At 37.8% G+C, this 15,504-nt stretch overlaps 1 protein-coding gene across 2 annotated transcripts in view; it reads left to right on the top strand.

The window, feature by feature from the left end:
- BMPER (BMP binding endothelial regulator) overlaps positions 1-15,504 on the top strand; it is a 170,946-nt gene that overhangs the window by 44,200 nt on the left and 111,242 nt on the right. Inside the window, exons 4-6 of one of the 2 annotated variants that reach the window (XM_007426348.3) lie at positions 2,737-2,819; positions 6,199-6,289; positions 8,100-8,182. In XM_007426348.3, the coding sequence (XP_007426410.2) occupies positions 2,737-2,819; positions 6,199-6,289; positions 8,100-8,182 (257 nt within the window). The remainder of the gene's footprint in view (positions 1-2,736; positions 2,820-6,198; positions 6,290-8,099; positions 8,183-15,504) is intronic. The other variant, XM_088149970.1, reaches the window with a different exon arrangement.

Raw genomic sequence — 15,504 nt, forward strand, 5'->3', positions numbered from 1 at the left:
TTTTCTTCTGTGTGGACAAGGCATGCTCAGCTGTCTTTCATAGCTTTGTACTGTATGTTGAAGCAGTTGGCTGAAAAAGTGTTTTTCCTTTAAAAGGTCCTGTGGAAACATTAGTCTTCTGTTCATTTTTAATGCATTATCACTGGCAATAAGATTTTTGTTGATGCTTTAACACATTTGAGATCAGTCCATGCTATAGAGGGATGCTGACACATGGATGGATGAGTAGTGTGCATGTGTATGTAATATATTTATAATATTTTTTACTTTATTTAATGAAGCATAATAGAAAGGGGAAAAGAAAAACAAGCAGTTGAAAAAGAAGAAAAAGGAAAATGAAAGGAAAAATTAAAAACAACAAGAAAAAGTGTTTGAAGCCATATTTATTTATTTATTTATTTATTTATTATTGGCCACCCAACTCCAGTGGAATCTGTATATGTATGCATGTATATGAAGTTCATACATGATTGTCCATGCATAATCTGCCTCTGTGAATGACTGTAAATGTAACATCAAGTCTTCAATCCCCTGAATAATTGGGGCTCATAAAACAAGGACAGTTTGAAATCTCTGCAAAACCCCTGATTCTAGGAATCCTTGATGGCAAAATGGAACATTAAAAAAATTATTGGAGCTCTCTTGTGTCCAGTGCCCTTGTTTATTTCACTGTCAGCAATCTGTAAGATAACACTATGTGTATACTCAACACGGGGAATTAGCACTCTATTCAGGTACTTGTGTACTTATTTCTGGAATTGGAAATGTCCATTTTAAGGTAGAGAGGAGCTGAGGGGCAGAACTTTTGCAATACGGTATCTTACTACAGATTTACTATGCTTTCCCTTTCACCCTTCTTATCAATTAAATTTCCCCAGCATGGGTCATTGTGCTTGTTATTGTTCTTATTCTGATTCTCCTTTAGTTTATCTTCCTTTAATTTATTCTCAACTACTGCTTCTTGTAAACTCATCACATATTTCTCAAGGACTTTCAGCTCATCTACTTTTTCATTAGCATCCATTAATTGATCAAATACTGAAATTATTGCTTGAGTTCTTAGTAACCATCAGATTTAGCTCTGATTCCAGGCAGAGGATATTGTCTGTATAACAAAGATAAACAGGTATTGCCATCAAAAAGTTGCTTGATTGAAACATGAATTGAGCTTAATCTAACAAGGCTTGTTTTACATCAGTCCATGATAATTGCATTGTTTTCAAGATGCTTTCAACTTGATTGTGGTGGTTGTGGTTGTGACTGACATACCTGTCTGATTTTAGGACATTTTTATGGCAATACCTATTTTTATTACTGATACTTAGGAAAGAATCAGTGTATCAGAATGAAGATAGGGAATACAAATAATGACATGAGAATTACAACGAAGTAAAGACTAAGAGCAAGAATAAGTCAAAGAAGTGTGCTGAAAGAGTTCTGAGCCACAGACACAATGCACTATATAAAAGATATGCTGTTTCATAAAGAATTGACAAATGAGTTACATACCTTCTTATGTCCTAGTAAGTATGCTCTGCTAGACTGGGAAAATGAAGAATTATCCTCCTTGGGAAACAGAAAACAATTAGAGGAAATAAGGGCTGGAGAAGACAATATCCTCTGCCTGGACTCAGATCTGGATCTGATTGATAAACATTGTTTACTAATAACTCAGTAATTTCAATTTTTCATCAATTAATGGCTGCTAATAACAATATAGATGAGCTGAAAAATCTCATTATCTAATATCCAGAAAACAGGCATTATCAGGAAGATTTGCAGGAAATTTATGTTTGCTCACTTTAATAGTGTTCCTTCAGTGGTATTAGAAGGCAGATTCATGAACATCTGCTACAGTGAGACAACTTGCTCTTGTGGCTCAGATGCTACTAAAATGCTGCAGCACATCCTGCTTCAGTTTACTTTTATATGGATAACCCTAACAGCCTAGTGTTGCTTCTGATTTGGAATATTCCTGGGTGTCCTGATGTTATGAATCTTCTAGACAACAGGAACTTAATCAACATGTTCCAAGTTTCTAAGATTTGCCACTTCTTCTATAAGAGTAGGTGTCAACTTCTGACCAAATAGAATATGATTGTCTTTATGCCAGAAATTAAAGTTGCCTGCACATAATAGGTCTTACTGAAAATTTCATGATTGCCATTTAGTTTCTGTCTTGTATGTTAGCATGTGACTGTAATAAAGGTTAATCTATGGGTCTGGGTGTCTGTAGAGGGGGTCAGAAGCCAAGATAGTGACCATAACTGCACAATTGAATCCCCACCTCTTGTTGATGTGAAACACACATAAAAAAGAAGTGGGGCTTCTATGTTGCAGTTGCCATTTTGACTTTTTTTTAACCCCCTGCCAATTCCCTTGTCTGTCAATCCTTCTGTCCGTCTGCCTATGTTGGACATCAGTCAATCATTCTTTCTGTGTAAGTTTATCCTAAGTGCATAATCTCTATTTATTTCAGTGATCCCTGCCTTTTGTGTTGCATTACAGATAGATGATTGCCTGTTGGCATATTTTCAAATATATCGTCTGACCTGTGAGAATTAGCAGCTTTCTCTGGTTTTTTTTTTTTTAAGAATGCAGATCATGCCTTTAATAACTGATGCTTCATAAATAGCTTTGCAATTAGATCTTTAGAAACTGAACAGCTCCTGAAGGAATGTTTTTAGTAGATGTGTAGATTGCTAACTGTTCTATTTATTTGTGTTTTACCCTTAGGTTGCAGTTTTGAAGGAAGTTCATATAACAGCTCAGTGTCATGGCAGACTCCAAATAAACCCTGTCTCACACAACAGTGTCAAGTAAGGACAAGAATTAATTGGTGTCAGGAACATTGAATTTCTGATATTCAGAAAGCATAAGAAAGAAAGCAAAAGCTATCTCCTATCAATTCATATAGTGAAACTGATCTTCAGTTGGGATTTGCATGAAGAATACAGAAGTTAGTGAAGAATGGAAGGCCCTGTTGGCATAAGAGAATTGCTGTATATATTCTTTTGCTCGGAGATTTGCCTATGAAAATAGCAAGAAAATAAAGATTTCCCCAAGGAAAGATTCAGGACATTCTGTGAAAGCACTTTTAGACAGAGCAATGGATTCAAGATGTTAACAGAGCGAGGTTATGAATATCTGAAATGTTTATATTAAATCTGACACCAAGCTTAGGTTTCTCATCCCCCAAACATTTTAGGGTGCATCTAAACATCTATCTATCTATCTATCTATCTATCTATCTATCTGTCTGTCTGTCTGTCTGTCTGTCTGTCTGTCTGTCTGTCTGTCTGTCTGTCCGTCCGTCCGTCCGTCCATCCATCCATCCATCCATCCATCCATCCAATTTATATGGCCACCCACCTCAGATTCATGAATCTGGGTGGCTGACAGTAGTTAAAAACACCATAAAAACAGAACGATTAAAACACACACACACACACACACACACACAATCGGTAGCCAAGGTAAAACCAAAACTGCCACCAACAAATTAAAATAAAACATTGTATGGGCTCTGCTACACATCTGGATCCCCAAGTTTGGTGACCAAACCATGTCTTTAAGGCCTTGCAAAAGACCAGCAAACTTGGGGCCAATCTAATCTCTAGGCAGATGATATTCCAAAGGGTAGGATGATGTCCTGGATGATGTGCCAGGACAGAAAAGGTTCTCTTCCTGGACCCACCAGATGACATTCACTAATAGATGGGACCTGGTCTCTGCCTCTCCTGCTGGATCTGATAGGATAGGTAGACATAACGAGGGAGAGACAATCCCTCAAATAACTGGGCCCCATGTTTGCCCCAAATTCTTATAGATAATGGAAGCCAAATAATAGATTATGACCTGATTCTTGCCTGTGGAGGTCCAAGTGGCTTCTACTGCTTGCCAGTGTATCTTTGGTTGGGCAGGAGTCCAGTCCTAGTTACCTGTGATTTGGTAATAACCCTTTAGGATTATTGTTTTTTGTAATACCGAGGACAGCTTTGTAGACTATACAAAACAGAGCTAGATCAGTGGCTGGGACTAGAAAAATTATATTCATTTTGAAAATGCTGTATTTTTCCATCTATAAGATGATACTTTTTTCTAAAATTGTTACACTAAAAATTGAAGGGCGTCTTATGCAAGGAAATAAGCCAAGGAGAGAACTGCGCGGTTACAAAACTGCCTATACTTTGTCTCTGCAAACAGGCCTCCTCCAATCACGAGCCTCCAATCACGAGTGAAACTGTCCATATTTTGTGTCTGCAAAGAGGCTTCCTCCAGTCATGAGCCTTCTGTAACTGACATCAGCTGATGTTGAACAAACCAATTGGAGGAAGTCTGTTTGCAGAGACAAGCTATCGGCAGTTTCACTTGTGATTGAATGTAATCAGTTATGCAAAAGAGCATGGAAATAGAGCTGCAGAGAGACAGTTTGGACCTCCTCCCACTGAGTGTATCAGGTAAATGTTACCTAATTACTAAACAAAAATGTGTTCTGCTTTATCTTTAAAATATTGATTTCTTAATTTTGGGTTGGAAAAGTGGGGGTTGTCTTATACATTGGGGTGTCTTGTTAATGGAAAAATACGGTAACTATTGTTTGCATATCATTTCTGGGAACCTTTCAGAATGATGGCTGACCTATAGTGTCCACTCATGTACCTCTGGCACCACCTTCTCTCACATGAGAATTTTGCTACACATCTGAGGCCCAATGCTGCATCTTTTATATTTTAATGCCAGTTTATACTCTTCATTATTGGCTCAGCTCATTAAACCCTTGTTTATCTAGAGCTGCTGTGACCTGAACAGGTTGTTTTTCTGTTTTGTCAGAATATATTCAACTTTGCCATTTTATATTTAAAGTCCCACACAGGATATGTTTATACTGAAGAGCCAGATATTAAATAAACATTGAAAAAGAAGAAGAGGCAAAATTACATGTAGTTTTGAGTACATGGTGACTGCCATAAAGGATCTCTGTGTATTTAATACAGTATCTGAGGCAACATACACAAATCCTGATATTGCCATCTTATGCCTTTTCCATGCCCCAGCCAATATGATCAGATGATACTATTTGTGGGCAAAAATTCCTCAGTGACATTAGAATATCACTGAATTGCCTCGGTTGTGATGGAGGGAGGAAGAGACTGACATGAGCATTTGCTCTTTACACATTGCAGTGGAATTCTGCAGTTTCATCATTTATATCCTGGAGCCTTTCTGCTCTTATCACAAAGCAGAAATAGGGAATTGTACTTCCATTTAGAGCTGGAATCTGGACCTTTTGAAAAGTCCCTGCTTCTTCCTCATTTAGGAAGCCAAATCTGCTCATTAGAGAATGGCAACTAGTGCACAGAGATCCTGTCATCCCCTTCATGTTGATCAAGATGTTGACTTCTGGAGTAAGGACTGCAGGAAGTGATCATTTACTAGAGTCCTATCAACAGGAGCATCAGAGATAAGAGGCTTCTGTTCTGCAGGCCTTATCTCTCTTTTCATAAGCCTTTCTTTCTCCAAAGAATTGGAGTGGAAGGAATGTTTTTATCAGGTCTGTTAGCATCAAAGCAGAGTGGCTGATTCTTTTCACGTTTCCTGTACGCTACACATTTTTGATAAGACTGAAACCTTTTTTACTTCAAGAAGCTTTCTTAGTTTCCTGCTGCTTAGCTAAATCTAGCAGGTGCAGGCTAGAAGGTTCATGTACTTTTTTGGGGGGGGGGTGGATTAATTTTTGATACCATGGTACGCTGTTACAAAAATAGCCTCATCATATTTGACATCCTTAAGCAGATGTTGAATAGCTAAGGAAGTCCAGAGTTAGGCATGTCCTGATTCTCATCAATGATCTGCTGTTTCTTGAAATGGCTTTTCATTAAATTAGCACAATGGATTGAACATATAACAAGAATTAGCTGCTTGAAAACAGAATATGACTTGGAGAGGGGTACAAACTCAAGTTTCCTGACTATTCAGGTATAGCCATATGGGGATTTATAGGCTCCATATGTTTTGTTTTCTAAAACCATCAAACCTTACATATCTTCTGTCAAATGTCTATCTGCATGATGTTGGTAAAAGGGAGATCAGAAGAGTGTGTGAGGTGGGCATGTGTAACCTGTCTTCTTTGTACATAGTGATATACTTTTGGTTTTTGGTGGATGATAATTGTGGCTTTCTTGTGCTGTTTGGCAGGAAGGAGTGATAACAGAATCTGAGGTTCAGTGTATTGTTCATTGTCAAAACCCTTACAAGCAACCAGGGATGTGTTGCCCCACATGTCCAGGTAAGAGCTGAGAGAGATTGATTTATATAAGCCTAAAGAATAGGAAAGCTGACTTTTTTGCTTTTAATATTTAAGACGTATAGATACACTTGTTTGACCAAGAGTCAGATCCAGCCAGCCTTGAGTGAATGGTGAAGGGACTAGATGGCTGTATTTCTTCTAGTACTTCAGACTTTTTAAGCTACCATTTAGTTTCTCACCCCCATAACCATTGTCCTTATGCTGTTCTGATACCATGGCGTCTATATTATTTAGCCTTTTTTGTGTGTGTGGATGACCAAACAATAAAAAGACTCATGCTGAAGAAAAGTTGATTTCTTGGGGACTTACTCCATGTCCCTCTCTTCATTTCTACTGTTCTTTCATGCTGCACCTGTATTACTGTGTTTTACTTCCACCAGTCTGAATGTCATTTTCTTGCTACATTGGTTTTGCTGCTGCTCCTTGCGCTGTTGCAGTGTGATGCTTTCACATTTTTCATATCTTTTGCCTACGTTCACTCCACAAGCCCTTTCCTGTCTTTGTAGTTCTCTGATGGTTGACAGCCCTCTTGAGATGGAGTGACAAAGATAGCCGCAACTACAGATGTTGCATTAATTGATTTCTGAGGGAGAATAATAGCTCTTCTGCTGTAGGAAATTACCCAAACCCTTATCCAGTTGTTTTCTTTGGAGAGCAAAAGGAGTATTGTGGCTGAATGTATTTCTTGCACAAGCTTTGATTTCAAGAATTCACATTACGCATCATCTCAGTGCTCAGCCTCTTAAAAGCAGCAGGCATGCTACCCTCCTCATACTTTATATGGAAAAAATATTTTGTATGATTGCCACCAAGCACATGATGCTGCATTAAATTTAGAATATCAATCCATCTATCCCGGTATTGCTTACTTTAAGTAGCTGATAAAATTTTCCAGTGTGTCAGGCAGGAGTCTTTCCTAAGCCTGCATCTCAAGATGATTTGAGAGAATGATTTCAGGACTGTACATGTGCAAAGTTCCCCATTTGGAAATATGTACCTTTTCTTCTCTTCCAGGTGATAAATAAAAGAAAGTGTTGGCTCTAATTTTTTTCTAGGTACAGAAAATGAATGAAACAAGTCTGGACTGATTTACTTTTCCCTCTTTTTTCTTTTCTTTCCCTTTCTCTACTGCTCTTATTCCCGCCCCCCACTTGTTTCTGTTGGAGCAGAAGCACAATTCTCTTATTACATTAGTAGCAAAGGTATCATCGGAGGCTTAATTCCTTATCATTTAGGGTCCCACTGTTTTTTTTTCCTTCTGTGTTCACAGTGGCTCTGTTTAGTTTCACCCCAGTGCCATTGTTTATAGCTCTGGTATTTAGGAATTATATAACCGTGATTTTTCCGCATTTCTTTAAACCCAAATTCCTGGGGTTCACAGTATGTTAATGGAAGCTCTGCTTAATGCATTTTAATTAAGTTCCTAGATCTTTGTGGTTATGAAGATAAGATCTAAAATCTTAATGTGGTGCAGCCCAAAGGCTTGGAAATGAAAAGGTAATTTAACATGAATTCCTGTACATGCTTCTGTTATTTTAGACAATTTTTTTTTTTACTGAACTTGTGATTTGGGAATAATTAGAATCAGTAATCATTTTTCCCATGCTTTTTGTATTGCAGCTATACTACCAGAGAATGTTTATGTGTGTGAAAAGATTTGTGTGTGTATGTGTGTATATGTGTGTAATATACAGTATATATTACACACACAGATATTACATATGTACATATATACTTATGTAATACTTGTGATTTTATATAAACATATAAAATACTTGTTTTTCCCCAGGGTGCACACTTGAAGGTAGACATTTCTCTGAAGGTGAGGAATTTCAGCCTGACGGGAACAAATGCATCACATGTACTTGTATTGTAAGTCTTTAGTATTGAATCAATCCATGTGATTTTAAAAAGCATGATGATGGTGATGATGATGATGATGATGATGATGATGATGATGATGATGATGATGATACACTTGGAAAATCAATAAATGAACACTGAGAGGACAAATTGGGTTTTCTTTTTAGGATGCATACATCTTAGAAGAGAGCACCATGGTTTAGATGTTCCAAATGACTGGTCAGTTTAGAAATGTGTTGTATTTCATGGATGGGAATTGAAACCCAATATGTGTAGAGAGCACTGCGTTAAGGGAAAATAGTTTAAGAATTTGATTTTGATTTAAGAAAATTTAATTTTCTTACTGGCGCAGAGATAGTAACTATCTATATATCTACCAGTAAATCTGTTAATATGTGTCTCTTCTCATTGCTTTCCACGGATTATTTATTTATTTATCTATTTATTTATTTATTTAATTAATATAATTTTATGGCTCTGGGAAGCTAACAGTTAAAAACAGAATAAAAACAGTATCCAAAATTATGAATAGCATAAAATAGCAGCCAAGATCATTAGCAAGCCTGCCTCCCCAATCAATACAACCAGGAAATGGGCTTACCCATGCTTTCAGGGCCCCAGGCTTGATGTCAAAACCACATCTTTAAGATCTTGTGAAAGGCCAGCAGGGTTGGGGTGAGCCTGATCTCCGTGGGGATGATGTTCCAGAGGCAGGCACAACAACAGAAAAAGTTCTCTTCTGGGTCCCATGAGATGGCGCTCCCTCGCAGATGGGACCCGGAGCATCTAACCCTAACCCTCTCCTGCTGATCTAACTGGATGGTTAAACACCACAGAGCAGAGATGGTCCCATAAGTAACTTGGCCCCAAGCCAATGAAGAGTTTTAAAGGTATTATAACTACCAGCAACTTGAATTATTCCTGAAAGCATACCAGTAGCCAATGCAGCTCCCAGAGCAGAGGTGTCGCATGTGATGAATGACCAGTACCCATAACTGCCTACGCTGCTGCATTTTGTACCAGCTGAAGTTTCCAAGCATTCTTCAAGGGCAGCCCCACATAGAGTGCATGGCAGTAATCCAATGCTGCAGGCATTGATAAAATAGTGAAAGTATATGACATTATTCATCCATTGGAAACCACGGGCAGAAGGTATCACAGTGATATACATCAGTTATCCACTGAAATGGAAGCACTGAGATTCAGAGCCTATAAAACAAAGTGCATATTTTTATAGTACATAGCTGAGCCATTTTGAAAAGGAGAAGAGGACAGCAGAGGATGAGATGGTTAGATAGCATCACTGAAGCAATGAGCATGAAACTGAGCAAACTCAGGGAGGCAGTGAAGGACAGGAAGGCCTGGCGCAATATGGTTCATGGGGTCACGAAGAGTCGGACACAACTTAACGACTAAACAACAACAAGCTGAGCCATGGCATTCAATACCATCGGATGTGACAACAGTCACCAATTTAGATGACTTCAGATTCGTAAAAGATGGAGCTATCAGTGACTCCTATTGGTGATGGCTATATGCTATCTTTTTTTGAAACCCAAGCAGCATACCAAAGAGCAGTACTGACCTCCTTGTCCTCTTTGGAGTTTGCCACTGTATGACACAGAAATCTGGATTAGACGGGCCTTCTGCTGGTCCATTAGTTCTTATATTTAATATAAGATCTTAAAATTTAATAAATAATGTTTAATTATTTGCAAACAGTCCATTTTGAAATAATATTTTAATATAAATAACATTTGATAACTTTTTTCTTTAACTCTTCAGTTATTATAATGGCCTAAGGTTGTTGAACTTGATGACAGACCTAAATAATTTAATAAAAATGCTTTAAGAAGCTTATGCTTAGTTGCCAAAATACATTTTGTACCATACTGTTCCTACCTTTAACCATGACAAGCAATATCTTTTCTGCTCTTCTGTTATTAGTTGTGTGCATAATTCCGTCTTTTGCATTTAGAAAGTCACAGATTATCCCAACAGCCCCAGAGATGGATGTGAAGTTGATAGGATTAAGAATACTCAATGACTAGGGCCCTAGTGATCTGGTTAATGATCTGCTTTAACTATTTGTTTCAGTGGAATTCACTGAAATTCAGTGGGATTCACCTCATGCTAAACCATCATATTTGTTTTTAACTTAGTATGATGTGGGAATTGAGACATGATGGCTTAGAATTTTGTGTGGCCCAGGCCAATACTACTAGTTTAACAACCATTATCTTTTATATATCCTAGCTTAATATTTTATATGAATGCATTTTAATATAAGGTAGTTCTACCTTACTATCTTCAATCTTTCCTTGGAGTGCTAAGATCTTAAGTTCCCATCCTCCTTAAATCTCATTTCTTTCATGAGATCAAATGCTGTAACAAGTATCATCAGGAGGATTATCCCTAATGAATAATTAACAGAAGTTACAGGAGAACCCCAGTAGAAGGCATTCCTATTGGCAGTTCTGCACATGGAACAGACGTGTTGTGTAACTGAAAGGATCTGTCCCCTGATGGCTTCAATTAATCATTCAGTGCAAACTTAATATAGTTCAAGTTGGAGCAGTAGATATACCTTTGCTGTTGCCTGGGGTAAATTTGGCTGTATCTCATCTGCACCACAACCGTAGCTTCATCAAACAGGAATTGTGTGTTGATTACAATGATTAATAAGTTGCCAGTTTGTCAGCATTTCCTTCCCCACCCTTCCATTCCTTCTTAAATAAAACTGGCAGACTAAAGCAGGGAATTTGTCAGTGAAAAATTTTTAATTGAACTGAAAAAGAGGGCCCTCCCCCTTGTTTTCCTTGCTGTTTTCTTCACTGGGCTCACCCTCACTTGCTTATTTGTCCCTGGATTAAGATCACACTTCTGCTTCCGAACTTAGGTTAAACATGGACTTGGAGCAATTGTAAAAAATCATAGGATAATTTGCTGTCTGGTGGCTCAGTTGTTTTTCAGAGAGAGAGAAAGATTGGGAGAGAGAGAGACCACGACAGCAAATCTCTTATCAGAGAAGGAGGGCAGATGTCTTCTTTCAGATAGAAGGTCATGAGGTAGTATAGGAACTGGCTTGCGAGGGATATGCTGCAACATGTGAAGACTTCAGTAGATGAAAGGTATTTTCCCCACTGCTAATTAGATTTCCTCTGTGTTTTGAGACTGTAGTCATTCACTGTGGAGTCCTTGGGGTTCTCTGAGCTTGGTTCTTTTCTTGCAAATGTTTCATTACCTGGCTAAGTCATTCAGGAGCATTCCTGTAAAGGAGGAAGACACACACCGGTAGAGGAGGAGGATGACTACTGAAGAACCATATTTTTAAGATGCCCTAATACAAGCAATAGGATGCTAAATGGAAAACTAAAGCTGTTTCAGTCCAATTAAAAATGGAATATCTTCTCTTAAACCCTGAATCTCATAGTAGTTTGTTTTAATGCAGCTTTGCAGTTTGCCACCTTCCTGCCTGGACAGGATTTCAATTCTTTAGGAATACCAAAGGAAATATTGCCCCTGCTGTCTGTCTTTTTGTGCTGTCTCTGCACTATTGAATTTCTAAATGCAATAAAGGGAGTGTTTTATGGGGAGAAATAGATATAAACTGACACGTAAATACATGCATAGTACTTAGATGCACACATTCATATCTTTCATTCTGGGATTGACAGTCAGTCCAAACTTCTGCTGTTGTTCCAATCCAGAGCAGAAAATATGAAAATGCCTTTTTCAGAAGTCAGTCTATTTCAGCTGTTTTGACTGGCAGGAGCTGTCTAAGTTTTTAAACTTAAGCTTTTTCCAGCCATTCTTGGAAGCATTAAAGTTTGAATCTAGGGCTTACTGTATGCAAAGGATTTTTTTCTATAAGGATGATCTCTCTTTTTTTCTTTTTGGGTTCTGACTTTAAAGAGGTCCATGGTGTTTGGTGAAAGTGGGTTACGATTTCTGTAAATATGTCATCAAGGGCAAAATCACTAGTTGGACTTACTGCATTCAGTTTTGAGCATTGCCTTAATACGGATGTAGCTAAATCAGAACAGGTTCCAAAGAGGGCAATGAAGATGGTGAGGGAAGTACAAACATATTAAAATATCAAGTAGGCTATTATGTTAGTGCTTAGTGAATCCAGCTGATTTCTCAGTAGCTTACTTGACTTTCCTTGGATATAAAGTGGCCTGTTCTAAGGTTATTATAATACATATGCACACACACATTTTTGCAGATGCACTTTTTACTTTGTATTTGATATAGCTTCCTGCTATATTTTAATGCTTTTATGGTGTATCTTCATTATTTGATTTTAATAGGAGGGAGGAGGACTATACACAATACTTAAAAAATGGTTTTGTTCCTGCTTGTCACCAGAAGTATCCAGAAGTAACCCCAAATTATTTTTAGAGAGAATAGGCTTCTGGGACAGCACTGCTTCTCTCACAATAATCGCTTTATTTAATCTGTATTGTTTATGTTTTTTCATCCTTATTTAACCCTTTAGCAATACCAGACTTGACAATATTTGCCTTGGTTTGATCAGTTGAAAATAAACCATGCCCCTAAGTGTTACCTGCAGAATGATGACTTCACCATCCTGGGTGCCTCCAGATATTTTGGCTGGAGCTGATAGAGAGATGTAAGTCAGGCCACTGAGCACAGGATAAATGTAAACGCTGGCAGTTGTACAGTTGCATCCGATGCTCCATCCATTACCAAGCTGTACGAAAGGCAGATTGCTTAGTCAAAAACAGGTCTTTATAGCATGATTTTTATTAACTTCATTTCCTGGTCTTGTTCTTGCACTCATTATCCTGGTGGACATATATTTTTCAATCTGGTTTCCTTAATTTGAGACACTGTCTTGCAGATGGGACTTAGAGCCTGTTCCAGATTTTCCTTTTTGCTTATTTATTTGTAGGAAATGTTTGAGCAAGAAGAGAGCTTTGCAGTCCTTTGATGACAGCAATTGACTTCTAATGCAACATCGTTGCACTTAATAATTTATCCATGAACTTCATCTCTCTACTAACTACTTGAATCACCTTGAGTGGATGAGAATCCTGGCAAATAAAGCTGTGTGTTTTGTTAATTGGGGAGGCAATGGTTCTTCTTTCATTCTTCTGCTTTCACACACATTATTATTTTTATTAATTTTAAAAAATTCTACTTTCTATATTTCTTACTTATTACACTTTCATTGATCCTCTGTTGCTCAGTAAAGCTGAAGTAAAACAACTGGGCTTTACTGTAACCAGTTTCATATCTGTGAGTTGGGTGCAAATTATTGACTGTTAGTTCTTTAGATGGCATCCATTCATACTCAAAACACTCTATGCCATTAACACTTCCCTGAACAGTCTAGTCCTTTGGGTGACTTAAGCCTTTCCTGGTGAATATGAAGAGGTATAGTAACCGCCTTCTTTCACATATTGCCTTTCAGTCCGTAGGCTTTAAGTGGCTGGATTTCTCAGGGGAAGTACATTTATGTGTGAAAGAAAGGCAGGGTTATGGGGATCACTTACTGTAACCAGCTGTCCTGCAGTAATTGAGGCATCTTGCACTAATGTTAATAGCTCTTGGTCTGATGGAATTAATGGATGTTTGGAAGAAACTTTGACTTTTCTTCCCTCCCCCTTTCGGTCTTTATGCATCCCCTTAAAAGATGGACTGGTGACATTAATCAGGTGTATTTTTTCAGAAATTACATTTTCAAGAGCTAGAGAGAGAGCCTGCCTAACTGGGTAGGGAGGAGGGGCATTGAAACCTGCAGCCCTCTATCAGTCAGATTCCAGGTTTATAATTATTTTTTCCTTTTGTGGTACCTTTTTAAAAAAATAATAATAAAAAGGGCAGCCGTGGCAAGCAAGTTGCTCTTGTGGGAGGTGGTAACCATGGCAAAGTTTACTGTTAAGTACAAGTATTCTAAACCCATAACTGGGCCTTTTTAATTGCAGTCTCCCGCATGTGCACGTTACCGAGACTATAATCTTCATGAGTACTGGCATTTGAGTTATGTGGACATATAAGGTGCGACCGTGCTGTGAGAGGTGGCTGGGCTATTGAGTGTCTTCAGAAGAGGACTGTTCTAGTCTTAGTCTCCAGCTGGGAGTAGGTAGCAAGGCAAGCAAATAGATTTATCTATTAAGTGGTGAGATTTGTACCTTGATGGGATGTTGTAACAAAACAGACTGAGTAAGGAGAGGTATGAAGCTATCACATAGTTAAACATGGATTGAAAGATATTACTTAAATCTCTTTTATTATGTCCCATACTTCCCCCATGGAGCTCTGAATTGCATAAAGTTAGACTGAAAAGGATGAGAGGTAGTTGGGAGCTCTGTCAATGTTGATAACTAAATTGTTTGTAGAACTTGTACCCATCTCCATGAGAAGAAAACAAAAAGTGAGCCAGATGCATTAAAATCTTTGCAAAATTATCCAGTGAGCATAATGCTTTTAAACATTGGCTATATATCTGAAAAAATTAATGACTTAAAATAATTTCTAGATCTTTTCTATTATGTTGTCTTTTAGTTAATACTGTTAAATCCTATTAAACTGCATTTTTCTTAATGTTATCAGTGTGGTCTACACAACGGTATGATCTACACAAAACTGAGAAATATACTCGCTTGCAACATATAACCCTAAGGCAGCCTTCCTCAACCTGATGTGCTCAGGTATTTGAGGATTATAACCCCCAAATTCCTGGAAACTGTAAATCCCAAAATTCCCAGCCAGCATGGGTTTGTTTCTGAGCTTTAACACTTTCAAAAATCAATGTTGTCAGCTGTGCACTGCCTAAAGAAAAGGAAGCCTCAGTCCTTCTTTGTGGGAGAAGGTTGATACTTGTACTCTTCTCTTTCGACCAGCTCCCATTTGATGGGGGAACAAATCAGATATCCTTCACTTCCTTTGCTAAGCTAAAGCTATATGTAATTGATTTTTTTCATTATGCATTCTGGAAAAGTTGGATTCTTGTGGTTGGAGGTGGAGGCTAAAGCTTGAGCGTGTGCAGAAAAGATAATCCAAACTGGGTGTTTAAGCAAGAATAGGGCATTTTAAATAGTTAACCATGCCAAAAAAAAACCAGGGAAAAAAAAGTTTTTCTGAACTATCACAATAGTAAAGCAGCCAATATTGTTGTAGAGGAATAAAGAGTGGGCTTAGTAATTATAAAATGTATTATTATTCTCTAACAGTGAACCTAGTTCATGAATTTGATAGAAATTAGGCTAAATGGGTCCACTGAAGAATAAGAGGGAAAATCAATATAATCAAGAAGAACCCTGAGATTTTCAAAAGTACAACAACACAACTTTAAAGCTGGG

This window comes from Python bivittatus, unplaced genomic scaffold (genome assembly GCF_059951505.1).
Source record: "Python bivittatus isolate LINGU-HERP-01145 unplaced genomic scaffold, Pbiv_v1 ctg000610_np1212, whole genome shotgun sequence".
Lineage (NCBI taxonomy): Eukaryota > Metazoa > Chordata > Lepidosauria > Squamata > Pythonidae > Python > Python bivittatus.